Below are 26,807 nucleotides of genomic sequence, written 5' to 3'. Positions count from 1 at the left end.
GCACACACAGCTCCTCCACTGAAGGTGCCAGCTTGTTCTGCGGAACCAGCCTTGCCAGGTTGGTTTTCTGCTCTCCATCATTTGCCTGCTCTGTACTTTGTGTTATCTGGGACTTCTTTTGGGCAAGGTGCAGCAGTCTTGCCCCTATGAATCCCCCCACGGTCTTCTTCTCACTGGAGGTGAAACAGAAACCAGGCAGTCCACACACGTGTGCACATGCACACACACACACACACACACACACACACACACACACAGCAACACCCCATCAGAGCCACAGTGTCGACCCAAGGAGGATTTGGCACCCACACAACACGCTCCACGTGCATGCCCTTGAGCTCCCTGGACTCCTGGAGCTTAGCCTGCAGAGAGCCACCCACCCTCCCTGCAAGCCCTCTCCACTCCTTCCAGCCTCCACCATCCCACGTGGTTTCACCCCCTCCACCCAGGAGTCGGAGGCGCCGCCGAGAAAGAGCAGGCGGCAAAATCACAGGACAGTCAAACCAACACGAAATCACACAAAGGATCCCAAAGGGAGGATCCTGGGGGCTCCTTCCTTCTGTGGTTTCCACCAGCATCCCCCAGGCTTCCTTCCTCTGTCCCCCCCCCCCCCCCCCCCCAGAAAGAGCCAGCGAGCCCAGTTCAAATCGATTGTTTTATTGACTGTTTACATACAGACGCCTTTAGAAAAGGGCGCGGGCTCCGGAGGGGGCAGGGCGCTCCTCCGCCCCGGGCCGCACTTGTGCTGCGCTTTGCGGACGGGCCGGTCCCGACGCCCGACCCCCACCCCCCTCCCGCCCCATCCCCGACGTTTACCTTCAAGAATGAAAACAGGACCCCGCCCCAGGCGCCGCGCCGAGTCCACCCTCCCTCCCGCCCCCACCCCTGCCCGCCCGCCCCCCGCCCCCCTACACTACACGGTCACACTTTACGGAACACAGACTTCTGCTACGGAGCTCGCTCGGCCGTAGGACTAGTCGCCGGGAGGGAGGGGGGCGGGTGGCCCAGGACCGGGCCTCTCCGGTCCGCATCCCGCCGCCCGGCGCGCTCCGGCTTTGTGCTGCGACCTGGGGCGCGGCCCGGGGACCGCCCTGGACTTCCTTTGCACCCCCCTCCCCCAACCTGGAACGCAGGTCTGGGCTGCGGGCAGCAGCGGAGGTGGAGGTGGAGGTGGAGGTGGAGGTGGAGGTGGAGGTGGAGAGCTCCGAGCGCCGGGACCCCAACTCACCCACAACGAAACTCCCCCAGGACCAAGCCCGCGGCTCCGCGGCGCCTTAAGTTAGGAGGAGGAGGGAGAGAACGGGGTCCCCCCCCCCCACGCGTCCCAGGGGCTGGGAAGGGGGTGTTAGCACCAGACCCGGAGCGTCGCTGTCTTTGGGGGGCGGGGGGACAAAAACAAAAACAAAAAAACACAACGAAAATATGAAAATCGGAGGCGGAGCTGAAAGGCGCCCCAGGCACCGGGCTGGGCTCCAGCCCATCAGCAGGTTGGGGGGATGGGGACACCGACGGGTTTGCTTCCCCGGTCGGAAGCGGGCTTCCAAACTAAGACTAGGGAGTTGCCACCAAAGTCCTGGCTTCTGGGACGTGCACCCCAGGAAGGACGGAGTGGGGGTCCAGGCGGGACCCTGCAGCGCTCCGCGCAAGGGGCTTCTGCTGCGGGTCCGGGCTGACCCCGGGCCGCAGCGTTGCCACCAGACGCTCCCCAGGTCGCCTCGGTTTCCTCGGGTTCCAGGGCCCACGGCGAGGCAGGAGCATCACACTTTGCAGATAACAATTGCGGTGGGAGTGGAGAGGCGCGGACGTGGCTTCAGGGGCGGCAGGTGGGGTATCAGAGGGAGGGCAGCGCGGGTACTGTGCTTGCCACGGAGGGGCACTGGGTCCGCCAGGTAGTGGGGGGCCAGGGACGGGTGAAGTCGTCCCCCTCCCCACTAGAGGTCCCCGGTAGTGAAGGTCGGGGATGGCAAAGGGGCGGAGTAAGTGAAGGTTGCAGGACGGGGTGGGGGTGGGCAGCGTCCTGCCAGCCGGGGGCTTCTGCTCCCGGGCACCCAAGGTGGGGGACGGGAATGGGCGGGCCCTCGGCGCTGGGGGTTCAGCCTGCCGTCTGCTTGTAGTTGCCATTAATTTCCTGGGCGATGTTGACCGCCTCAGCGCCCAGGGGCAGCCGATCACTGTACTCAGAGCCCGCCTCGAACTCCTCTTGGTTGGCCTTGGACTGGGACTCCGCCAGCGAGCAGGCCGCCAGGCTCTCCTCCCTCTGCAGGTCCCCGCCTGGGTCCCCCTGCTCCGCGTCTTCGTCCAGGCCCTCCCCGGAGGCCTCCTCTGGCCCCCCCGCGTCTGCCCCGCCGCCCGCGGGGTAGCTTTTCTCGGACTCGAGGTAGGAGGCACGCGGGTCAAAGTCGGCGGCGATGCGTTTCTCCATGGGGTCAGGGGCCTGTGGCCGCAGGATTAGACGGTAGGGCTTACCTGGGTGTTTGGCCAAGAGGTGGCAGCAGGCGGCGCCCAGCAGGGGCACGGTGGCCAGCACCAGGAGGAACACGCTCACCGCCACGATCACCAGCAGGGAGGGCAGCTCCTTCTTGGTGGCGAACACCACCTGCACGTGGCAGGCCTCCCCTGCTAGCGCCAGGCACACGGAGTAGTTAGTGCCGGGCCGCAGGCCGCGGAACCAGTAGGCGTTGACCCCCTCCTCCACGCGCGACCACTGCACGGCCGCGCCGCCCCCGGCTGGACACAGGTAGAGCAGGCGCAGCGGCCTCCGGCCGGGCCGCCCCGGGCCCCCGGGCCCGGATCCCCAGCGCGCCGCCAGCGGCGTCAGCTGCACCCGAGCCTCGCGCTCCGCCACGTCCAGCGCGATGACCCCCAGCTCGAAGACGTGCTGCTTGAGCTCCGAGCTCTGGTTGAACGCGTGGTTGGACACGTACCGCGAGGGGTCCCCGTGGCCGCAGCGCTGCTCCTCCACCGGGTGCGCGGAGACCTGGTCCTCCGCCTCCTCCCCCTCACCTGCCTCCGCCTCCGCCTCCTCCTCTTCCTCCGGCCCTGCCTCCGCCTCCCCGAGGGCAACCCGGGCCAGGCCTTGGCCTTTGACTTTGCCCTCGGGCTTGGACGGTAGAACGCTGTTGCCTCGGCCTTTGGCTGTGGACTTGCGCTCAGAAGTAGGGGCCTGCCCTTCAGAGTCTCCCCCAGCGCCCGGAGCGTGCTTGGGGGGCCCAGCTGCCGCCACCGCCACGCGGAGGGACGTGGAGTTGGCGCCCAGCTCATTGTGGGCACGGCAGGTGTAGATGCCCGCTTCCTTGGCACTCAGGAGGGGCACCAAGAGGGAACCGTTGGTGAGGGCCAGGAATCGGGGGTTGGCTGGAGGTGCGGGCCACGCGGGTGCTGGAGTGGGGGTTGGGGCCTCGGTCTGGGTCGGCCCGTCCCCATCTCCTTCCTCCTCCCTGTCCTCTGCCCCAAGCCCCTCGTCCTCCCCGCTCGGGACGGGAGGCTCTAAGACTATGGTACCACCCGGGATCTGAAGTTGCCATTGCAGGCGGGGTGTGGGGTGTCCTTCCGCGACGCAGTGGAGCATGAGCGCCAGGCCCGCGGGCAACGGGCTGCCCGGAGCCTCAGGCGGCGGCTCCGCACTCAGCCGCACGCTGGGTGGGACACAGGACAGGGCGGGCAGGCGGTGCACCGGCACCCCCTGCAGCGCCGGGGGCGAGGCACACGCAATGGAGTCGGGCTCGGGTAAGGAGACCCTGGTGCTTGCGGCCCAGGTCTGCAGCCACACGAGGCTGCAGCCGCAGTGGAAGGGGTTGTGATACAGTTGCAGATGCGACAGCGCGCTCAACGCGTCGAAGGTGCCGGGAGCCAGAGTACGCAGGCGGTTGTTGTTGATGCGCAGGGAGCGCAGGTCGGGCAGTGCCCCGAGGGCGTCCCGGGGCAGCGAGCCCAAGCGATTGTGGTTCATTTTGAGCAGCTGCAGCGCGCTCAGGTTACGCAGGTCGCTCCACGGAAAGCTGGATATGAGGTTGTGGCTGAGGTCGAGGTTCTTGAGCTGGCTCAGCACCGCCAGCGCGCCCGGCTCCACCGTGCGCACCTCATTGTGGGCCAGCCACAGCGACGTGACCTGGGTGACGTCGGCGAAGGCCCCGCGCCGCAGCACCGTGATCTTGTTGGCCGACAGGCTAAGCGTGGTCACGTTGGCCGGCAGTCCTTCGGGCACCTCGCGCAGCTCCTTGTACGCGCAGTCGGCGAACTGGTGCGCGTACTTGTCCACGCAGGCGCAAGGCTCTGGGCACGCTGCAGCCACTCCTAGCAGAGCCCAGGCCAGCCACAGGGCCCGCGCGGGCACCATCGCGGAATCTGCAGGTGGAAGCCAGGGGAAGAGGGGAGAAGGTGACTCAGGAGCCCCGCTTCCCTCCCCCTATTAAGTACTGTCTGCGCAAACCCATCTAGGGCAGGCCCTAGGGCTCCAGTAACCTCCTCTGGGCTCAGGAGTCTCTCTTGGGCACGAGTGGGGCTCCATCAAAGTCTCAGGATCCAGTGCATGCTCTCTCTCAGGGCCCTGACTTCCTCTTCTAGCGGCCTCGGACCTCGATTTTCCCCCCTATCCCTTCAATCTGGCACCAGACCCCTCGGAGGCTCAGCGGCTCGCCTGTCTGCGCTGGGCTCTGCCCTGACCCCCGTGTGTGTGTGTGTGTGTGTGTGTGTGTGTGTGTGTTTGTGTGTGTGTGTGTGTCTAAGCCTTCGTTTAACTCCTGGGCAGGGAACCACAGTAAAAGTATTTTTGTCCGTGACCTGTTGTCCTTCCTGGAACCATGTGTCCCATGCACAGCGCTCGCACACGCGACCATAGGAGCAGACAACAATACAAACACGCGCTGGGCACCGCCATCAAATCAAGTCCTGCAGGGGTTTAGAGGTTCCCAGCCCATGTGCTAGCATACACACACAAAGACACCCAGGCGTGGACACACTGCACCCTGGAGACTTCATTGTTCTTTCGGCTGAACCTAGCTTTTGCACAGCGTTCTCCCTCGCGGCGCTCTCCTGTTCATTGTGCAGCTGAGCTGACAGACACAAGGACACAAGTCCTCGCACGAACCGACCCACACACGGGCACACGCGCGCACGCTTGCATGCACAAAAGCCCTCCGCTGAGGCTGAAATCCCAGCGGACCAGCAATGCCCAGAACTTGCAGCGGTGGTGGGAGGCGACCCGGGCAGCAGACCCGACGGCGCCCCTCCCTCAGACACCCAAGCACTCTGCCCTGGGCTGCAGCTCCCTGGGACGTGGGAGAACCGAGGTTGCTGGGTCAACTTCCTTCTGAGGGAGGAGGTCCTCCCCCACGCCTGGACCGGGATTGTTGAGGAGGATGTCACTAAAGATGCCTCCTCCCATCCCCAAGAGCCCAGGCGGCTCCCAGAGGGCATGGGGTCCCCATGCTGCAGGTGACGGGCTGCCACTAGCTAAGGAAGCCAGAGATGGTCCCAGAATCTGCCCCTTTTCTGCAGCTCCGATGCCTTAGCATCCCTCAACCCCCCCCCCCCCCCCCCCCAGTTAAACCTTCTCATCCGCAGCCACCCAAACAGCCTGCTGCTCCCACCTGGGGCTCTGGGACGGTAAGGCTGAGCCCCTCCCACACGCCCCTCTTTGGGAACCTGGGTTCCCCACGCCGCCTTTGCTCCCAGGGGAGGCCCCCTCCCCGCCCCTCCTGGTCTCCCCCTGACGGCACCAGCGGATTACGGGCCCCCAGGTGGGACCTACCTACACCCGGGGCGAGGTTGTGGGGCATCCCCAGGCTTACCCGCTGCTCGCCGACCCTCCGCTCGCTGCCCTCGGGCTGCAACCCCTGCTCCGGACGGGAGGTCTGGGGGCCAGGCCACTGCCCAAGGGCGCTTTCCACATCTGTTGCTGGCTGTGGGAAAGACCGGGGAGGGCGGAGAAGGGGCCAGGTGAGAGTGGGCAGCTCCCGGGCCCTGAGGTCCCGCTTCAGTTTTTCCTTTCGCGTGCGTTCCCCCCACGTCTGGCTGGCTGCACACTGGAGTCCTCGCGCGCTCCCGGCTGGGCGGCCACGCGCACAGCCTCTCCCACCTCCCGCATGGGCCGCATTTGTTAAAGCCGCAGCGGCTCTCCCCGAGGCTGAGCCGCGCGGGTCCCCAGGGTGCCCCCGCGCGCACCGCCCTCCTCCGGCTCTCCCCGGGTCCCCGCACACCCAGACCCACGGCTCCCCACGTTCACACACCGGGCAGACATTGCCACTGTGCCTAATCACACCGCCCCCCACATCCAAACACATTAGTGCAGACACACACGGACCCTTCACACCCTCCACGCAGTCGACCTTCACATGTTAGAATTCTTTATCATCATGTAATAATAACCGAGGCGATGTGCGGAGGCCTCTCTACCTTCACACACCTTTTCAAAGGCTCACCCTCGCCCGGGACGCTCACCATTGTCCCCCCCCTCCCCGCCACGCGCACACACACATTCACGCTCACTCACCCTCACGCGCGGGTCCCGCCGGGGCCGGGGAGCTTCGCTGCTAATTGAATGCCAGCCGCTTTTACGCCCAGCAACACGTGAGACAAACCATCTTTGAGGAATTTGGGGGAAGGCGAGGCGCACGACCGGAGGGGGGGGCGTGTCTTTGCCTTTAAACTCTTTCTGCAAACGCGGGCCGCGCCGCCGGCGGACCTGAACTAGGACCTGCTGAGCTGCGCGCAGCCGGGCGCGCGCGGACCCTTCCTTCCCGCACCCCCCTCCCCACTAGCAGCCTCCTCCCCGAAGCCACGTTCAACACGATGCATAATTGATAGTGTTAGCAGAGCGCCTCGCCCTCCCTGCTATTTTTTGCTTGGATCTGGGTAGATGCGAGCCCTGGTCTCCCCCGCCCCCCGCCTGTCCAACCCGGAGACGGGAGCGCACGACCCGCGGGGCGCGCGGGGAGGTGACGCCTACACCCCAGCCCGCCGCCGCCCCTGCCCAGCCGCTTACGCCCTAATCTTTGGGTCTGGATTTCCGTGGCTGGAGCAGCGCGCGAAGCCCACCGCCCAGCCTGCAGCCTGGGCGCACGGCCCGGTGGCGGGGAGCGCGGTACCGGCCTACGCCTCCCTCCCCCGGGGCAGCCTGGGCGCACCCCGGCGCCTTACCGTCAGCTCTTGGCAGCTACCGGGGAGGGGGGCACCGGGGCTGAGCGGCAGGCAGCAGCGCCCCAGGGATGGTTACAAAACGTCTGCTCCTCCCGAGCCGTGTGGGCTGGGAACTTCAGGCCCGAGCCTCTCTCGCCGTCCCTCCCTCGCCAACGTCTTCACAGCCTCTCCGGCAAACCGTCAACCCCACGCACTAGCCCCCAAGCCTCCGCGGCCGCCACCGCCAGCGTGTCTCACACCCTCACACAACAGCCGGCCTCAGCAGATTCGAATACTCGCTGTTCCCGACTCTCGCTCCCTGTCTCTGGCGAAACCCCGACATTTCTTTTAGCGACGAGGAGGTGGAGGCGCAGGAATGTCGAGGCATTTGGCTGAAACTCGATGTGTAGCTCCTGCCTGCCCATAGCAGCCCTGGAGGCCAGAATGGGGAAGGGGATGCAGGCTCCGGGAGACCCCAGGGACCCCCCCCCCCCCGCCCTTCCTTCCCGGTCCTTTCCCTGGACGCTGCGCGCTCTGGGGCTCCCGGTTCCCGAGCCCTCATCCCAGGCCGGTGCGGGGGTTCTCTGGCGGTGGGTCGATGATGCGGGTTTGGGGCCTCTGAGATCAATCTCCCGATTTGAGTGTTGAGCATTTTAATGAGCCAGGGAAGTGGGGAAGGGAGACGGACGAGGAGCTTTGCAGCTACACGGGCTGCCCAACCGGCGCTCCGAGAATCCTTTGTAAATTAAATATGAACCGACCCGCGCGCGCTCAGCATCCCTCTCTCTCTCCTCCTCCTGCGGGGGCTGCAGGCAGCCCAACGGGCTGGGACCGGCCCGGCTCCTTCGGACCAGGATTGCAAACCCAGAATGTCACTCCACCTGCCTGGGCCTGACGACCTAGGGGGAGAGTACAGGGGCGCCCTGAGAGCGATGGGGTCTTCAAGGAGGGTTGGAGGGGTGAGGGCGCCTGGGCTCCGCAGTCTGGGGCCGAGTCCTTGCGGTTGGGCCAGGGAGTGGCGCAGCGGGAGGGTCCGGTGCAACCTCTTTGTCCGTGGAGCCGGGGCGGCGTGTTGGGAACGCGCAGGGGGGCGGTTCTGCGACCTCGGTTCTGGAAGAGGGGTCCCGGAGGCGGGGGGCCCGCAGCAAGGATGGGCAGGCAGGGCCCGGGGGCGCGGGTCTGGGAGATGTCCGGGGACGCGGGGGAGGGGCGCCTGCCCTAGAGGCGGGGGCCGAAGCTCGGGCGGGAGGCGCCCTGCTTGTGGACCTTTCCACCCAGCTTTCACCTTTCTTGTGGTTCTTTTTGGCTTGGTCGAGGAGGCGGACAGGTAGGCAGGCGGGCGAGGGACAACCTGGAAGCGCTGATGGAATGGAAGGCCGAGGCTGGGGAGCAGAAGGGGGAATGGGCTGGCTCATCCTCCGCGGAGAGCTTCCCGGAACCGCAGGGACCCGCCCCGCCAGCGTCCCGGGAACCCCCGGGGCCCGCGGGCCACGCAGGACCCCCCTTTCCGTAGCTCGCTTGCCAGGGTTGCAGAAGCCAGAGGATTCGGCGGGGAGACGGGGCTCCGGGGGCCAGGAGGGCGGCCAAGGATGCGGTGGTCACCCAGGCGAGGGACCGGCCGCCCACGGGCCCCTGCGACCCCCGCCCACTCTCCAGCGAGCGCTTCTGTGCCCCGAGCCCCCGTGGGGGAGAGACGCCCCTTACCCCCGCCTGCGACCCCGGAGCGCCTAGTGCCTGCCCTGCCGGGGCAGAGTCCGCCGAGGCCGGGGCGGGAGCCACGCCTGCAGGATCAGCCTGGGACCCCCCCGGGGCGGCCGGGGCGCGGGAGCTGGCGTGCGGTCTGTAGGGTGAACGATGCTACAGTTGCGAGGGGCCCGGGAGCCGGAGCAGCGAACACCCCACCCCCGCCGCCGCCCACGTCCTTGATCGTTAAAGAAACAGGCACCTAATCAGGTGCGTGGAAGTAGGTAGGCGGGGAGGAGGGATTCAAGGTTCTCAGCCGCCGGGGGTGGGGGGAGGGGGCGGGTTCCAGAATGGGATTCTGTAGCATCCCCGGCTCAGGCTTCTGGACCAGGATGGGGGCCGGACCCTCGACAGCCCCCCCCCCCCCCGCAGCTGTGGCTCCAGGCTGGTCTTTGCGGATCGACTTCTGACTGCAGACTTCGCGGACCCGCGTGGTCCAGAGGGTGAGGAGGGTTGCAAGCCCGCGGCCCCCCGCGCTGGTTCCCGCCGCTCCGTGGGCGCCCGGTCCCGGTCCCGGGCCTGGTCCGTGCGCGCCCCCTGCTGGACACGGTGTGCCGGGCGCAGAGGCCGGGGCCGGGGCCCAGGGGGGCCCGCGCCCCCAGGGCACCGCAGCTTTCCTTCTCAAGCCCACCCAGTCTCGCCCAGGGCGTCTGCAGCCTCCTGCCCGCTGCCCACCACACGCGCCCCCTTGAGTCCCAGCACGTTCCAGTGCGCTCAGTTCTCCCGGGAGGGAGGAAATCTCCCCCTCTGCCTTCCTCACCCACACCCCCCACCCACCCCTGGTGGGGTGAGCGCGTTCTCTTTGAGTCTTATAGGAGGGTTCTAGAACACAGTCCTTAAGCCTTATGACTTTGTCAGGGACCTAAAATGTCCCAGATCTGGAAAAGAAAATCTGCTGGCTCTAAAAGCTGGGGAAACCCCCTGAGAGGTCGGAAGTCGTAGATTTTTTTTAAATTTTTTTTTATTTATTTATGATAGTCACAGAGAGAGAGAGAGGGGCAGAGACACAGGCAGAGGGGGAAGCAGGCTCCATGCACCGGAAGCCCGACGTGGGATTCGATCCCGGGTCTCCAGGATCGCGCCCTGGGCCAAAGGCAGGCGCTAAACAGCTGCACCACCCAGGGATCCCCTGGAAGTCGTAGATGTTTAATAGGAAAAAGTTCAGCACTTTTCTAACACCGTGTGAACGATCCAGTTGCACCTGCACTCAAGAGTCGTATGTGCCCTCGTATTTAGTGTGGCACGTGAGTGACTTAAGGGATGTGGGACGGCCTCGAAAGGCAGAATGCGGGGACCCAGGAGGGCATCAAATCCTCCCTGCATCACAGCGGGCTCAGGAGTCTTCCCACAGCTGCCCTCCAACCAGGGTCTCCAGAACACTCGCCGCTCCCGCCTTGCAGCTCCCACCTTGCAGCTCCGCAGTGTGCCCCCACCCCCTGGCCTCCCAACACGCACTCACACAGCGCTCCTACCTCTCTCCCCCGAGAAGCAGCTTTCTTTTTTCTAATTTCCAGCAAAAAAGCTCCCCAGCCTGGGAAGCCAGTTCCCCTTGAGGATAGCTCCTCCCACCTGCCAGCTCTCCTTCCCCTCCTACACCCTCGATGGAGTGGTCAAGAGGGGAAAGGTTTCAACGGCAGACTCCACCAGGTACCAGCTGTGTGACCTTGGCCAAGTTACTTAACCTCTCTGTGCCTCAGGGGGGGAAAAACGGGCATAAATAAGAATAACTATTGTGTTAAGTGGCTGTGAGGATTCAGTGAGTCAATGCATGCAAATCGCATAGTACCTGGCTCTTAGTGCTCAGAAACTGAGTTATTTTTTTCCAACAATAGCCAGAATTAGCCATTATTATTGCCTCCCAGAGTTGGGTACGGGTATGATGAGATGTTCTGCTACACCTGCTCCCACATGCTTGTGTCCCCCCGCCTGCTCCATAGGAAGAAAGACCTTGGCCCTGCCCCCATGTGTCTCTCTTTCCTCCCTCCGCCCCTACCCCCATGGCATGGGTCGCAATCAGAATTACTATTACGATTTGTAAAGCTCTGTAGTCTCAGATACTGAAACTCAGATTCTCATGCTTGTAGCTGTCACCAGTGTGCCTGTTTGGAAAGAAAGACTTGCAGCTGCAGCCCTGGTGGAAGGTTTTTAATTAAAACCACAATCTGTTTAAGTATTTATTGGGCTCAGTGACTTTAATTATTTTCCGGGGAAAAACAAAACAAAACAAAAATCCACATTTGCATATGGGAAGACCATTGATTTCGGAGGAAAGTAGCAACCTGTGGCAGTTTGCTGGAGGCCACTGGGAGGAATTTCCTGAATGGTTCAAATGAAGCTCGACATTATTAATAACCTGGGATCCAGTCCACAACCTTCCTCCCAGTGCTTTCATGAAATTAGCTTAACATGCTGGCAAGGCCCTTTATTGCCATCAAAATTAACGACGGCTCTTCCGGTGGCGTCTCTTGTAATTATCTGGGACTGTGCTTGTCTCACTAAAAATGGGGGGGGGGGGGAGCTCCTGCCTGGAAGAGGCAACAGACCTGCCTGCGAGGGGCAGCGTGCTTAGCTCTTCTACTCAGCCCGAGCGAGACTGGTTCTCCCCAGAGTGAGGAGTCTGGGCAGCCTGCCCCCTCCACAGTAGGGTGAAGCAGGGTAAAGGAGGGTTTCCATCTGCAGATAACAAAGTTCCCATCTCGAAGGGAGCAAGCAGGCCTGGCTTCAGGGCTGGTTGGTTCAGTGGCCCAGTGACATCAGCAGGGCCCTCTCCTGCCCCTCTCCTCCGCCACCCTTAACGGGGCTCCTGCCTGAGTCTTGTGTTCCTTGATGCCCGTTGGAGGGCTTCGGCAGCAGCTGGGGTAACATGTTTGGTGGCGGCAGACTAGTGGGACAGAGGGACTGGATTCCCTTTCTACAAGCCACAGCCTCTCCTTAGGTCTTATCCACGCCTATTGGCTCAGGACCTCTCATCTCTGAGCCAATCAGTGGTAAAGGGGATCGAATTGATTGGCTGAGAGTAATCATCTAGCCCTGAAAAGGATGTTGAGGACTCAATCCCAAGATTATCTCCAGGCAAGAAATCCCCTTTAAATCGAAGTGCTGGGGAATGGCATGATCGGAGTAATCTATAATTGTGTCAAACTGAATCGAAATGAAACTGACCGTAATGATATTAGATGCCATGTCAGACATTAAACCACATTAGACACCATATCTGGAGATCGGACCAGCCTATGTCCACCATCTGTGACCAGGATCAGGGCGCAGTGCGCCACCAGGATTAGGGAGCTCTCTGGGGTAGGTACACGTACAAGCTAGCGAATTCTCTGCTTTCACAGAATTCTTGAAATGATAAAAATTTGTTCTTGGAAATGCCTGCGCTGGGATCCAAATGCCTGTGCTGGGATCCAAAGCTATTTTGGGAGCAGTAGAAGCTTGAGTCTTCAGTTGGATATTTATGAACAGGAGATGTTTATGAACTCAAAGATGTTCCTACATGACTTCACATCCTGAACATGTCGCCCGGTCCCACGGCAGAGAAGAGAGGCACTTTACTGTCGAGGTGGAAGACAAGGGGGAAGAACTGTACCCTGGTCTTATGAAGAATGTGGAGGCAGCGCAAAGCTGCCAGCTTCACAGACTCCTTGTGTGACCTTAAGCGACTTCTGTCCTCCTTCTAGATGTCCATGCTTGTGAAGGTAGGAAAGTGGGCTGGGTGTGCTCCGAGGCCCTTCCAGTGCTGCTGCTCTCTGAGGCCTTGGCTCTTGGGTGCTGTGGCTTTAGAAGGAGCCAGTTTGCCGGTTGAATTGGAGCATCTAGGGAGCCTCTGCAGGGGCTTCCTGCAAGAAGAGGTCTTTGGAGAGTCTGGGAACCATTGCTTGCCCTCCCCCTCATGGCCCTGGATGGCTTCTTTATTTTCCTTTCTCCACACTGCACCTGCCTTATCTCTTGAGGTCATCAGCACACCTGGGCCAGGAGCTAACTCCTCCTCCCCAAAACTGCTCTCTGTTCTTCTCAGGGCAGGGGGAGTCTTCTTGCTACAAAACACATCTTGAAGGCTCTTCCTGTAGTAGGATAAGTGAGACATCACTAGAAATTAAGTCTGATCACTCAGTATTTCAGGAGCCTGGTACGTGGGCCCAGGAAGAAATGCCAAGGCTGCCAGGGGCTTCCGGACTGGAGTGGGCATGCAGAAGGAAGACACAACTCTTCATGCCGTTCTGGCCACTGCTCTCTGCTCTGCTCCCCTCAGGTCTCCATCTCCTGGTGCCCTTAGTAGTGCCCTCAGAAGCCCCGTTTGCTGTGACCCCCTGAGGTCCCCCTGTGGCCCTCATCTGAGACCATAAGGGTCCGGCCTGGGGTGAGCGGCTCCTTCTCCTTCATCCTCCAGGTGGAAACTCCTAGAGGGTCACCCAGAGCTTTCTCATCTCCTGTCCCCATCAAAGCCAGAACAGCACAGGATGGGGCACATGGTGGCATCGAATAAACTGAATGTCCTCTGGGATAGTCTCTCACTGACAACAGGCTCTTTGTTTTTGGAACCCATTTCCCAGAAGCAAAGCTGCGATAAGGATTCACGCACATGCCCATTGACTGAGGAAATTTCTTAGCAGAAACTGGCAGGAGAAGGGAAGTAGGAGAGGAAGGGGAAGAAGCCAAGGCAGCGGTGTGATCTCAGGAAATCTCAGCCGAGGCCTGATCCCCGGGAGTTCTAGGCATAAATCACACCTCAGAGTCTATACTGATTGAGGCGGGGAAGCTCGGCCTCCTCCATGGATGCACAGCAGCGGTCAGACACTGCCTAGGGGCTGCTCCGGGAGATAGAAACTTCCAGGCACTTCCCCCGCTCACGAAGCTTCTCTGAGATGCCTTCTCAGGGTAGTCTGGTCAAGGACAGGCTTAGCTTGGTGGCCAGCGCTGACCTTGCTGGTTAGGAGGCCCTTGAGACTCTCAGGCAGATGGCTGATTCTGGATGGGAAACAGGCCCCCACGCAGGTCTCCCGTATTAGCCCCCATACCCCGCTCCAGGGCGCGTGGGCCCCAGAAGCAGAGCCATCCCACGTGTGGGGAAGACTGAGGTTGTGCCCTTCATTGGAGCAGGTCCCAATGACTAACAGCATATCCCAGAGAAAGAGCACTCCTGCCAGGCAGCTGGCCGGGGCAGAGACGTGGAGGAAGGAGAGCCCTCCCTCAGGCGAGCCTCGGCATGTCCAATTCTGCACCCAGGTAAGGCCAGATCTGATGGCCGTGTCTTGGGGACAGCCAGGGACATTTCAGTGTAAGGGGGGCCAGAGCAGGAGACCAGGGAGTAGGGGCCTGCCCCTGCTTTCCTCTCTGACTTTCTGCCTTCTTTGCCTCAGTTTCCCTTCCTGTGCCATGGGGCTAAACATCCTTTCCAACCTGTCTGTCTCCTCTGGGACAGGAGCTTAGACCTGTCCTTTCTTGCTCTCAGGCCTGTCCCTACCTAGTCCAAAAGGAGGAAGCATCTTTCAAGTGCAGCCACCCCCAGGAGGGACCGCCCCCTCCCCTAGTTCTCTGCAGGGCCCTCTTTGAAGTGCCCCAAATAGGTTTTCCCTGCCAGCCAGCAAACGCCTCAGCCTCATTTCCCTGAGCCCTTATCTCCAGACCCAGCTGGAAACTTGATGTATTTATTTGCTTCTCCCAGAACCTCTTCTGTCCAACCCACAGCTCTGCTGGTGCTGCAGAAAGTGACCTTCCTGGAGATGGCTGTGTCTGGTAGCCAGGTGGGGGCCGAGGAGGGAAGGGACAGCAGTAAATCCCTCCAGCCTTCAGCCTGCAGGGTGACCCCATTGTCATCGCTGTAGTCATTGTCTTGGCTTCATAGGGGTAGGGGAGACAGTTTAGGAGGCTTGGAGAGATGGGGACAGAAGTACCAGAAGTAGTTGGGGATAGGGTCTTTCCATTCTTAAATGGACTGGAGTCAGGAGGGGGAGGGAGAAAGAGAGAAAGAGAGAGAGAGAGAGAGAGGAGGAAAGTGAAGGAGAGGGGAGCAGACAGGATAGGGGAGGAGGAAGGGAGGAGGGAGCGGGGAAGGAGGAGGAGGAGGGGAGGGGAAGGGAAGGGAGGAAGGAAGGGGAAGGGAGGAGGGAGGAGGAAGGAGGGAGAGGGGAGGGCACTGGAAGGAAGAAGCCCACAGGGCCTTGTGGGGTCAGCACAGTGCCTTCTCTAGGGTGCTGGAGGTATAGAGTTACTTTTTACTCAGTGTTGCCAATTCACAGTTTCGTGCTTTCTGTATGTCACTGCATTTGTCCTCTTCATTTCTGAAGGCTGTATTATCACCCCCAATTTGCATATGAGGCCACGGAGGGAGGCGAAGGAGCTTGTCTAAGGTCACACATGGGATTACGAGTCAGGTGTCTCCAGAGCCTGCAGCGTCCTAACCACCTGCAGACTCCGGGACCCTACCTCGGGCCTAGCCTAGTCCTCTGCCGTCCTCTGCCTCGGGGGCTGCTCTCATTACCGAGAACTCCTCTCCAGCGTCAGCCAGCACCGTGGGGCCATAGAACTCCGAGAGAGAGTCTCTGAAGGCAAATTCTGTTCCCAGGCCCTCGTGCTCAAGCTGGTCAACGAACAGTTTCAGACGATCAGACGGGTGACACCGGATTTCACACTTAGGTCCTCTCACACTTGTCCGGCCCGCTTTGCGGAAGATGTCTGTGGTTAGTTAGCCAGCTTTTGTAATCTGCTTGGCTGTCGGGTTTGGGATCCTGATATTTATAAACTGAGTTTAGCACAGTCCAGGCAGCTGGTCTTTAAGGAATTCCTCAGGGCTGAGTTTAAGGAGGTTGCTGGAGCCAAGAATGAAAGAATTCTCCCTCCCTTTGTCAGCAAATGCGTTTTGTAAGGGTGGGTAGAGACTTCCACACTTTCTGTTGTGTTTTATTTGGGAAGGAGTGTCTCACTTGAAGGTCTAGACCCTTCTCTCTAAAGAATCACCACAGGCATCTGCTGGGTCTGATCTGATCAGATCAGATCTGATCTACTCAGATCTGAAGGGTCTGGAGCTGACACCTGGATCTGGATACAAAAATGAATGATGGGCCTGTCCCCCTCTGGCCCCAAGCCCCGGGCCCAGGTACCAGGCTCACCCCAGCACCAAGGCTACTCCAGGAGAGCGCGTCCTTGCAGACTTACTTCTGCTCACGTTCCCTCCCTACTGCCTCCCTGCAGCCCCTTCCACCTCATTCCCACCAGCAAGTCAACCACATGAAGGGCTTAATAAGCCCCAAGACACTTCTTACTTGCAGTGTCACTGGGGATGGGAACTTCCCCTAAATCACGCATTCTCAACGGAGCAAGATTACCCCACAGAGGATGCAAATTGGTTCAAGGGGGTCCCACTAACCACCTTAGATATTTCAGTGGTTTCTGACCCCGCAAAGGACCACAGCACACACACAGACATATGGTACGTGTGTGTAAGGCAAAAGGAAAGGGATCTCTACTTGCAGATGATAGGATTTTGTATGTAGAACGTCCTAAGTAATTGATAGGGTATCTATAGTATTAAAGTTTCATGGGGGGAGGGGCATGACTAGGTAAAAATAGGTCTAAAGAGGCTCCTTATGGGGGCAAAATAAAAGTTTTGAGAAGCACAGCTGGGCCCAGAGTGTTGGGATGTTAGCTTTTTAAAGCTTGAATTTCACACTTGTGAGACCGAAAGATCAGGAGGGAACAGGAAGGGGAGGGCGGGGAGTGTCCCCGCCCCCGCCCCCGCCCGCCCCGTGGCGCCAAGGCGGTGCACCTGCCAGCTGTGGGTCACAGATGGCTCCAGTCTAGACACAGGCGCCCCGTTGGGCAAACTCCAACTCTGTGACATACAAGTTTAATGACCTTGAGTAAGGTGCACGGCCTTCCCGCCCCCACCCACACCCGCACCCCGTGTTCAGCTGTAGAGAGAGGATGAGAGGGGGCTGGGAAGGTTCCTGGGACTAAATGGGGTGCACGGTTCCTTCGGTCATGCCGCTGCGGGCAGTACTCCCCGGCTCCAGGGGGAGGCTCGGGCTCCCTACTGATCCTCGGCTGGGGTGGAAGCGGATTGCTGGGGCAGCGAAGAGGATGCTGCGGAGGGGGCAGGCCACTCCCAGGGCCCATAGGAGGGGGTTCCCAGAAGCTCCTGCCCCTCTGTCCACAGCTTCATGGACTCTGAAGCTGCTAAAGCGACCTATCCGTGGCCTCAAGAGTGACAAATTCAGGACACCTGGGTGGCTTAGTGGTTGAGCATCTGCCTTTGGCTCATGTTGTGATCTCAGGGTCCTGGGATCGAGTCCCATGTTGGGCTCCCTGCATGGAGCCTGCTTCTCCCTCTGCCTGTGTCTCTGCCTCTCTCTCTCTTTCTCTCTCGTTGTGTCTCTCATCAATAAATAAATAAAATCTTTTTTTAAAAAAAAAGATTTTCGTCTGCTTCCTAACTCCATTGCTAATCTTCATCGCCCAATGTGCCCCTAAATTTCATATAGCCCCAAATCCTAACCTAAGGCCTTAGGCCACCTTACTTTTTTTTTTTTTTTTAAGATTTTATTAATTTATTCATGAGAGACACAGAGAGAGAGGCAGACACAGGCAGAGGGAGAAGCAGGCTCCATGCAGGGAGCCTGACATGGGACTCGATCCCGGGACCCCGGGGTCACGCCCTGGGCCAAAGGAGTGGCTAAACCGCTGAGCCCCCTGGGCTGCCCCCTTACACCACCTTCTAGCCCTTCTGACCCCGCCCTATCCTTACCCTCGGCTCTAACCTGGGCCCGGACAGGACCTTAGCTCTAATCCTCATCCATGGCCCTTACCCTAATTCCCCTGGCAGGTAGCCCAGGATTTCTCCAAATGAAGTCACAAGTTTTGCAATACCTGCCTCCCTCCCGAGCTTGTGGTTACCTAATATTTGTCCTTGAATTAGACCTTCAAATAATCCCACTTTAGCGTCATTCTGAGCAGCGATGTTCCAGAAATCAGGGTTTTGATACGCTGGCTCTATGTTTTTCTAGGACATATTAAACTCAGCACAACCCGGTGAACGATCCTACCCGCTCCCCCCCTCCAAGCTCTACCCAAAGTGCCTCCTGTGCCACCCGCTGCGAGGCCGCACCTAGGGAAGCATCAGGCGCCCCGGAGCCCCAGCCCCATGCACCCCTACCCCCCACTGGCCCCGCAGGGTCTCTGCGTCCCCTGCTGGCTGAGCCTGGGAGCGGCTGTTGCTCAGCTCCTTGGGGGTCCGGGGTCTGGGGTCGCGACCTGCTGCTGCCTTTGGCCTGCCACTTGGTGTCATTAACTGTGGGGTTCTTCAATTGTGAGGGCTGAAGAAAGGTGAGAAAGGACCCCCCCCCCTTCCCATACTCTAGGCACAGGGGCTGGAGACACCTGGGGTGTGGGGTGGGGACAACCTGAGGTCAGAGGATCCAGCAAAGGGGGGGCTGGCAGGTGGAGGGTGAAGGGTAAACTCAGAGAGGGACAATTGTCGGGGTTGGGAGTAGGGGTTGGAGGGAGAATGGGTGGGAGTAAGGATGAAGGGGGGCAGGCAGGGGGTGGGGGGAGAGAGGACAGGGGAGGGACACAGGTACCAGGCAGCAGCTGGGTATTGGGCCGGTAGAGGGAAGAGTAAGGTTGGAGTTAAAGCAGATTTCTGGGCCAGGTTCCTGGGGGTGTGAGCGCCTGGGCCTCAGGAGGCCCTGGAGCAGGCCGGGCTGGCCGCCGCTGGGCCGAGCCGTCCCTGGAAGGTTGCTCTCCCCCTCAGGTATGCGAGGCTGACACCCCTCTTTGGGGTGTGTTGGGGACACAGCACCACTGGCTTCTCAGCCACTCCAGTGTGGACACCCCTGCTCTCCTCCCTGATTCCCTCGGACCCCCCGCAATCGCCTGCTCCATTCCAGATCCTGTTTTTTTTTTTTTTATTCCCTGAAGCCAACCCCATGCGTATATATATATATATATATTTTTTTTTTTTTTTGCTAAGATCTAACATCTATTAATTTTTTATAACTCACGAAGCAATAAAACTGTCATCTTCGTTGTCTGTAAAATAAGATCTTATGTTTGGGTGGTTCTTCACATATTCAAAAGCTATTTCCACATTCTCTCATTGGTTCATGCAAAGGCCTGTGATGTAAAAATGATCCCTATGATCCCATCTGACAGAGCCGGGGCCCAAGCACCGGGGAGCTTGACACACCAGACCCGTCAGAGGCTGTGGAGCGAGGACGAAACTCAGCGCCCTGACCTCTATCCCAGCAAGTTCATGGTGAGCTGACCTAGCGTTCAAACGGGAGGCACAGGGGACGCCTCCGGATTCGCTCTCGGGGACTAAAACTCCAGGACTGGAACTTGGGCGTCTGGGGGCAGGGAGATGCGGTTAAGGGTGGTGGCACTGATCAAATGACAATTCCGGGGCCGCTCACCCAGGCCTGGGGGAAGGCCAGTTCCCACACTGCCTGTGCTGTGGGAATCCCTGCGTGTACTCCTGTGGGTTCCACCTGTGACACCCTGGACAGCAGCACATTGATTACACATTGCTAATGTTCTGGGCTCCCCTCCCCGATTTGGGGGGTTTTCCCACTGGGACTCTGGGGACACAGACAGGGGGTGCACGATTACCCTGCAGGGACTGAGGGGGAAGTTGTTAGACTCTGGTCTCTGGCTCCTGACTCCCTCTAGGGGGCAATTCTTGAAACTGGTGCTTCTTTTCCTCCTCCATTTGCCTCTCCTTTTGGGAGATGATCCCCCGCAGACCCACCCTGGGTCTCCCCCTTTGGAATGGGGGGAGTTCACATCTGTGAGGCCCTCGGCACTGAGCAACATGGGGTCTCAGCTCTCCTAGGTCCCGAAAGGATTTCACAAAGGGCAGCTCTCCCACATCCAGGGTCCTACCCTCTTCCCCCGGCAAGAGGCTGCCCAGTGGCTCCTGGGGTGGGCTGAGCAGCGCTTGATTGGTGCATCAGACTTTGAACATTCACATCTTTTTTTTTTTTTTAAGATTTAATTTATTTATTCATGAAAGACACACAGAGAGAGAGAGAGAGAGAGAGGGATTCTCACAGGCAGAGGGAGAAACAGGCTCCCTGCACCGGGAGCCCGACATGGAACTCAATCCCTGGACCTGGGATCCCGCCCTGAGCCAAAGGCAGATGCTCAACCACTGAGCCACCCAGGGATCCCCCAACATTCACATCTTTATTAAAGGCTGCATAACTGGAGAGAGGCACAACAGCCCTTTGTTAGAAAACCTGCGGTCAAATGCATTGGGGTTCACCATAGGACCAGTGCTCCCACTGTGGCAGCCAGTTCCTAGGTAATCCCTCAGGGAATCTCCAGGGCACCTCGATGAATGGGGGCTGAGGCGTGGGCACGCAGACCTCCCCCCTGTGAAAGCTCAGGCTCTGGAAGCTGGAGGTCTGGGCTGTGTCCTGGTGGCAGGAGCCAAGGAAGAGGGAACGTTGGGTAGCAGGGCAGGGCCAGTGGTTCTGCTAGTCAGAGGGAAGGCCCTGACCTGCCGGTGTTCTGCTGCTGACCTCTGGTACGACCACAACGCTGGGGACCTTGGCTTAGGGCTGAGAGCTAGGTTTAAGGCCTTGTCCACTGCCTCGGTGGCCATTGTCCATGTCTAAACCCAGAATGGCAGAGCTGGACGGGAACTCAGAGACCAGCTGGACCGACTGGCCCATTTATCAGGTGGGGATGCTGGAGCTCGGGAAGGGGTCTTTTCCTAGGTCACATCCCTGTCCAGACTAGGACGGGCTATGTTACGGCGCCCTGCTCCTCTTTCGGGGAGCAGTCTAACCGAACACTGGCTCTGAGTCTTAGCGGGCATCAGAATCATTTGGAGGATGTGCTGAAACAGCTGGCTGGGCCCACCTCAGAGATGCTGATTCCAGAGGGCCGGGGGAGGGCTCTCGGGGGATGCCAACACTGCAGGTCCCTGGTGTATGTGGCAAGCAGCGCTGGGTAGGAGGACACTCCTTGGTGCGGCGGATGTGGGCAGTGCAGAGGGCAAAAGCCATGCAGGCAGGGGCTGGTGGCCTGAGGACCAAGGAGCAAAGCCTAACTAAGAGGAGGTGGCTGCGTGGCCAGCAGGAAAGAAGCAAGCTCGGAAGGGTCATACTTTGGAGGGAGGGGTAGGCATGGAGCAGCAGCTTCTGTCTCTGCAGATATGAGGCCCTCTGGGGACAAAAATGCACTTTGTTCCCAAAGAAGTGAACAGAGAGCTGGCCTTCAGACACGCAGACGGTGGGAGAACCAAACTCAAGAGGGCAGTTTGGTTTGAAAGGCACTTGGGGTACCCGTGGGTGCTGCAGGCACTGTCTGCGGGGACGACCAGCAGGTCCCCTACTGCAGTGACTGGGGGTCAGGGAGGGGCTGCAGGGACACTCATGGAAGTGGCAAGTTGGGGGTGGGGGGGCCACTCGGCCCGGAGGCCAGGCCTTCTTTATGCTCTGGTTTTGGCTCCTTGACAAGAGGGGCCAGGGCTCAGGGGAAACCAACCCACCGGTGCCCCCAAAGCCTGAAAGGGGATCTGGTGGCCCTGGGCGGTTAGGACTCAGACTTTCTTGGCTCAGAACCTTCTCTGTGGGGTTTTTAGAGAAGGGGAATTTGGTCCCAGAGAGCTGATTCTGGACCAAATGACGACCGAGGGCTAGGGATTAGGACACGGGAATGCTGTGATGGGTCGGGGCAGGCGGCTGGCTCAGGGACCCCATCCCTCTCTGTCCCCGGAGATTCCAAGCCAGTCTTGGCTTCCTCTCAGCTCTGCTGGCATGCCCTCTTTGCAAAGCTGTGGCCAGTGAGAAGGGTGGAGAGGCCTTGTGCCGGAGCGGAGACGGCCCCCTCCGACCGGCCTTTGAAGTAGGTGCTCAGGGCCTGCAGGCTGACAGCTCGCTGGCTCGGGGGGGACGTGCTGGTCTGCGGGCCCAGGTAGCGGCTGTACTTCTTCAAGCCCTGCTGTGGGTCACGGCGGTGCGCGGCCAGCAGCTCGGTGAAGCTCACATTGTGCAGGGCCAGGAGGCGGGCCTGGGCCTGGGCCAGGGCGGCCGCCTGCACCAGGGGCTGCAGGGACGCAAAGCACTGCAGGCTGCTGAAGGAGTAGACGTGCTGGGCTAGCCAAGGGCCCGGGGAGATCTCGAGGAGCCGGCACAGGTCTCGCAGGGCCAGCACGGTGGCCAGGGCGCTGCGTTCGTTCACGTTTCTCGCCAGGTAGGTCTTGGCCAGACTCCTGAGTCTGAAGCTGCTGGCCTGGGGAACCCGCTCCCGGACGAGGGGCAGCACAGCCAGGAAGCCCGAGATGGCCTCCTGGAACCCCCACAGCCTGTTCATGTCTTCCAGGGCCCGGAAGAAAATCGGGAGGCTGGGCCCCCACAGTTTGGAGCAGGCCAGGACGGGGCGGCGCATGGAGCCCAGGAAGCCAAGGAAGTGCTGCAGCCCCACCTCCAGGGAGACGGCCTTGGAGAACATGCTGGAGTAGGCCTGGGGCTGGATGAGCACGCGGAACTCACTCTCCCGGTTTACAGCCGCCAGCTGGCTAATCTTCTGGGCTGGGCAGGAGAGAAGGGCAGGGTGAGGCCCCAGGGGCCTGCGAGCCCCAGGGCGGGGGCAGCGGGACCACTAGGGCTGCCGTCCCCCCACACGGAGGCCCCACCTTGGGGCCTGCCGGCAGGAACCGGGCATCAGCCTCCAAATGCGGCTCTACGCGGCTCTACGCTGGCTGTGGTGGGGCCAGGGGTCGGGAGGGGGAGGGCTGGCCACTCTGCAGACATCCCCTACTCACCTGCTGGGAGTCCAGCGCTCCCCTGCCCCCGCCCCCTGCCCAGAGTTTGCCAAGCAGGTTAGGTCCGGGTCCCTCCTGCCCGCCTTCCGTTAGCCTCACCCGCCTACACTGGGGACCCCTCTGTGTCTCCACCACATCCTCCGCTCCCTGCCTCAGCCTCCAGTCGGGACCATCGGTCGCTGAGCCGAGACTCCAGCCTGCTCAGAGCCCTGGGACACACGGCCCACCTGTGCGACCTACTCCCTTCAGAACGTGGCTCAGAGCCGCCCTGTGAGGTCTGCAAACGACTCCCCCATCCTCGGGGGGCACCACTATTTCTGCCTGGCTGGGCCGGCCCCAGGCTGAGTCTGTGCCACACGGCAGGCTGGGACCTTCTGGTTCGACAAAGGGTACTGCAGGTAAGGCCTGTGGGGCGGTGAGGGGCTCCTGGGAGGAGGGCTCATCTTCCTCCACGACCTCGGCCTCCAGCCTCCCTGCGCAGCCCAGCGGTGGCATGAGCCTCTACCCAGAACCCCGCCCTCGAGGCCCAGGGCCTTGCTTGGACTGCCGGCCTCAGAGCGGGGACTTCCCACACGGTGGTTCTGTCTAGAAGTGCGCTGCCAGGGCTCAGAGAAGCGCTGGTCAGAGGTGAGCTCAAGAATGCACCTGCCTCATGCTCTCAGGCGCTGGTCAAGGCAGGAGTCCTTATTCCATCAGCCAAGAGGGACACCTGGGGTCCCGGGGGGACGCCACGCGCTGCCTGCTTTCTGGCTGCTGTCACTGGCCAGAGCTCTGGGCTCTCCTGGGCTCAGAACATAGCTCTGCCTGCACCTATTTCCGGGACTCGGAGACTAAGCTTAGAGCGGGGTGGGGGTGGCCACTGGAGAACCCACTTTCACTGTCAATCTTGAGGTCAAAGAAAACCAGGGGCCTGTCTTCTGCTTGGGGGTCGGCGAGGCTGTTGTCCAGGACCCTGAGGGAGCTAGGGCCCTCCAGCTGGAGGTCACTGGACTCGCTGCTGCTGTCGTCCAGCTCTCGGGAGGACTGCAACACAGAAAAACCAACAGGTCAGGGGTCCGGAGGGCGAGGGTGCATGCTGGCAATGCGAGCCTGTGCCCGTGATGAGCCTGTGTGTGCGTGCCTGCATGGTGTGAATGTGGGGACACGAGTGAGCTGGTGTGGTCGGCGGCACCGGCACGCACACGAGGGAGGGCAGGGTGTCGGGAAGAGGGAGGTGTATGTCTGAGTGTGCGCGCACGAGGATGTGTCGCAAGAATGCACGTCGATGTGTGTGTGCACGTGAGGCCATGTGTGAACCACACAGTAGTGAGCAGGAGTGAGAGACTGAGATCACGCGGCGGCATGTGTGTGAAAGAACGAGCAAGGGAACGAGGGCAAATGTCAAACGTGTGTGTGCATGCATTGGGTGTGAATTTGTGAACCTGTGTTGACAGGTGTGTGGGCCTGTGAGTGTATGTGAGGGAGTGCACGGTGTGGGTGTGGACGCTCAGGGAAGGGGCCAGTGCTGTGGGGGGCACGGCCGGAGGGTCTGCTGCTCCCTTCTCTCTGAACAGACGCGGAAGAAACTCATGAGCTTGGGACAGGAGGAAGGAGGCTCAGCTCAAACCCCAGAACTTCCTCGGGAAGGGGCCTGGAGCCTGGCTCTCCTCGTCCCCGTGGCCAGCCCAGGCCCCAGCGCCCTACACAGAGGCTGGGGCGGGGGGTCCCGCTCAGCCTCAGGAGCGCCCCATCTGTGGCTGCAGGGCCGGGCAGCGAGAGCAGTGGGGAGAGGCCTCGCGACTGCTCAGGGAACCCTCAGGCCCAGGGCTCCCCTACCGGGGCGCCCGAGGCCCTGTTCCCTCCAGCTCAAGGCAGAGACACCGAGCGGCTCGGGGCTGGGGTAAGGCTCCAGGGCTGCAGCTCCCTTCATCTGCACAGCTGCCAACCCCACAAGTGTCTTCGGTGGCCTGCTCAGGATGTCCTGGGAATGCCACCTGCGGGTGGAGCCAGAGACCAAGAGGAAAGGACAAGGCCGATGTCACGGGCCAGGAGGGGGGCGGGGGTAGGGGGGTACTGCTGGCACAGTCCAGAGCAGGCCCCGGGTCTTCCTGCCTCCGGACAGCCTCTAGCACGGTGATGCTGGGTCGACTGCCCTGCGGCTACCTGAAGCCTCCCAGGATTAATGCTGGCTTCCGGCTAATGTCCCTGGCTCGGGGGCGGGGGGGTGGGGGTGGCATGGCTCTAGCCCTAATTTTACTCCCCAGGTGAAACATTTTAACAAAACATCAGCCAAGAGCCAAGTCATTACTCAGCACAGGTAAAATGTGCTGGATTTTCCTAGGAGTGGCTGAGTTTTACTGTTTGCTTTCCATGGCCCTACCCCAGGCTCACCAGGTCCTCCCAGTCACTGACAGAAAGACTATGAATCCATCTAGAGTGGGTCTTGCTTAAAGCCCGAGATGTGATCCTGGAGACCCGGGATCGAGTCCCACGTCAGGCTCCCTGCATGGAGCCTGCTTCTCCCTCTGCCTGTGTCTCTACCTCTCTCTCTCTCTCTCTCTGTGTCTCTCATGAATAAATAAATAAAATCTTAAAAAAAAAAAAAAAAAAGAGAGAAGCCGAGAGTTAGGGGGTTCCACACATAAGGCCCCTGCATATCCCGATCCCTGATTTGGCCATGCATCAAACGTGGATTTTGCCTGCCTTGCTCTGAGTCTTCTCATGGCCCCAGCTCCCTTCCGTCCTGTAAGGAGCCTCTGCAGGTGTCTTCCTCCAAGTTGCTGGCTAACGGACCAGAGACGTCACCTTCTTCCCCTGCCCCGGAAGGAAAAATCCAAGTTTTTTTTTTTTTTTTAATCTTCAGCCTTCCAGACCTTGCTCTTGCACTTGGGCTGGTGGAAAGAGCTGGACTCCTCTTGCTGTGTCCTCCCCAGAGCCAAAGAACTGTCCCTTTTCCCGAGGCCTCTTGGTCACCCACTGACATGGCACACTGCCAGCTTTCTCTTCGTCCTTCCTATTTTTGATCCTAATATAACAGCAAATGCACATACAGTGGCCCGGAGTCCTTCCACCAGTCTCCTTCCTTCTGGAATATCTTCTTGGGCTTTAGAGCCATAGTCAGCTCTTCGGATATCCTCTTCCAAGATCTGAACTCCCTGGAGAGCAGCACCGCAGCTTCCTTGGGCCAGCTCCATCCTCATACCGGGGTCATTTATGATGGCCAGCAGAATCTCATTTGTAGGGCCTCCCGTTGTCCTGGGGTCATTTTCTCTTTTGTGGTGGCACAACATTTTCTCTTACGTTCGGTTTCCCGAACGTATTGAAGACCATGCTGGCTCCCTTCATAGAAGGACAGCCTCCCTTCTGCTGAGCTCGTCCCTGGCGGGAAGGCTGGAACCTCCAGCCCTGACTCTTCTTCCTCTCGGATTCCTCTTCACTCTCCGGACTTCTGTCGAGTGCAGTTAGCGCACGGGGATGATCTCGCCAGAACGCCTTCCACTGAACTCCAGCCGGCCGTACACGCGAGCCCCCTCCCTGCCCTAAATCCCAGCAACACGGCCAGGAAGTACTGGCACGCTTAGAAGAGACGTCGGAAGACCCAGCAATCAACACAAGATGCAGGCTGTCTTCCTGCCCCTCCCTGCTCACAGAAGGGGCGCCACTGCTGGGCTTCCGTCCACTGTCCGGGTGACTGAGTGTGCGGGTGGGGAGCGGAGAGGGATAGTAGGAGAGACCCGGACCCAAGCCAGGAAAAGGCCTTTTCTTGCAAAACGCTTGAGATCTGCTGGGGAGGGAAGAGGAACAGCGGGAGAGGAAACAGAGCGGGGGAAGATGAGAGTCCACATGCATGACCTGGAAAGTGAGAAGTGGGAAGCTCCAGGGAACAAGCGAGCGGGCGGGCGTGGTGGGAATGGAAGGAGAGAGGAAGAGGACTTGAAGATGTGCTTCTGGGAGCTGGGAGTCAAACCCCCTTTAATATTCTTTGAAAGATGCAAGTAAATACTAGGCTTCATTTCTTTATTATACTTGTAACGGACTGTGTTTCTTTGACTGCCACAGGGGGCCCAGGCGTTTTTCAGGATACACACGGCACTAGGATACACATGCAGCCTGGCTGGTGAGCCACAGTTCACTGATCTTCCACACAGATTAACTCAGTCGGGCAACTGCATTCCGAACCCACACAGCAGGCCTACCGGCC

At 60.2% G+C, this 26,807-nt stretch overlaps 2 protein-coding genes and 2 long non-coding RNA genes across 17 annotated transcripts in view; 2 read left to right on the top strand and 2 right to left on the bottom strand.

The window, feature by feature from the left end:
* Positions 1–1,268: 1,268 nt before the first annotated feature.
* Positions 1,269–8,980, bottom strand: ISLR2 (immunoglobulin superfamily containing leucine rich repeat 2). 9 transcript variants are annotated; one of them, XM_049104333.1, is made up of 4 exons: positions 8,821–8,967; positions 8,402–8,498; positions 5,790–5,900; positions 1,269–4,344 (listed from the first exon to the last, which is right to left on the bottom strand). In XM_049104333.1, the coding sequence occupies exon 4, from the start codon at positions 4,334–4,336 to the stop codon at positions 2,093–2,095; it is 2,244 nt and encodes a 747-aa protein (XP_048960290.1). In that variant the 5' UTR covers positions 4,337–4,344; positions 5,790–5,900; positions 8,402–8,498; positions 8,821–8,967; the 3' UTR covers positions 1,269–2,092. The 9 variants fall into 9 exon arrangements, with proteins under 9 accessions (XP_048960290.1, XP_048960289.1, XP_035564856.1 ...); XM_049104332.1 differs by lacking the exon at positions 8,402–8,498 and having other exon boundaries at positions 5,750–5,900; positions 8,821–8,980; XM_035708963.2 differs by lacking the exon at positions 8,402–8,498 and having other exon boundaries at positions 8,821–8,980.
* Positions 8,302–11,032, top strand: LOC125754066 (uncharacterized). Its single transcript, XR_007407379.1, has 2 exons — positions 8,302–9,069; positions 10,374–11,032. It is a non-coding gene; the product is annotated as an uncharacterized LOC125754066 (long non-coding RNA).
* Positions 11,033–13,526: 2,494 nt separating this feature from the next.
* LOC112675612 (uncharacterized) lies at positions 13,527–26,626 on the top strand. 2 transcript variants are annotated; one of them, XR_007407499.1, is made up of 8 exons: positions 13,551–14,085; positions 14,525–14,603; positions 15,425–15,539; positions 17,862–18,180; positions 19,009–19,111; positions 22,186–23,025; positions 23,519–23,673; positions 24,181–26,626. It is a non-coding gene; the product is annotated as an uncharacterized LOC112675612 (long non-coding RNA). The 2 variants fall into 2 exon arrangements; XR_007407498.1 differs by having other exon boundaries at positions 13,527–14,085; positions 22,186–26,626.
* PML (PML nuclear body scaffold) overlaps positions 19,870–26,807 on the bottom strand; it is a 46,074-nt gene continuing 39,136 nt past the window's right edge. For 2 of the 5 annotated variants that reach the window (XM_025472208.3, XM_025472209.3), the window contains 2 exons: positions 23,500–23,650; positions 19,870–22,394 (listed from right to left, as the gene is read on the bottom strand). In XM_025472208.3, coding sequence (XP_025327993.1) covers positions 21,607–22,394; positions 23,500–23,650 — 939 coding nt within the window. In that variant the 3' untranslated portion in view covers positions 19,870–21,606. Of the gene's footprint in view, positions 22,395–23,499; positions 23,651–26,807 lie in introns of those variants that run through there. The other 3 variants (XM_035708958.2, XM_025472210.3, XM_049104493.1) reach the window with 3 other exon arrangements.

The sequence above is a fragment of the Canis lupus genome, chromosome 30 (genome assembly GCF_003254725.2).
Source record: "Canis lupus dingo isolate Sandy chromosome 30, ASM325472v2, whole genome shotgun sequence".
NCBI classification, from domain to species: Eukaryota; Metazoa; Chordata; class Mammalia; order Carnivora; family Canidae; genus Canis; species Canis lupus.
Note: the sequence above shows the minus strand (reverse complement) of the source record. Positions and strands in the feature narration are given on the sequence as shown.

Excerpts from the sequence above, each read along its gene's own strand:
- ISLR2 (XM_049104328.1), bottom strand. The coding sequence starts at position 6,281 with ATGTGTTTGGATGTGGGGGGCGGTGTGATTAGGCACAGTGGCAATGTC. Across the intron at positions 4,345-5,749 it reads CAACCTCGCCCCGGGTGTAG|ATTCCGCGATGGTGCCCGCG; the intron begins GTAGGTCCCACC and ends TTCCACCTGCAG.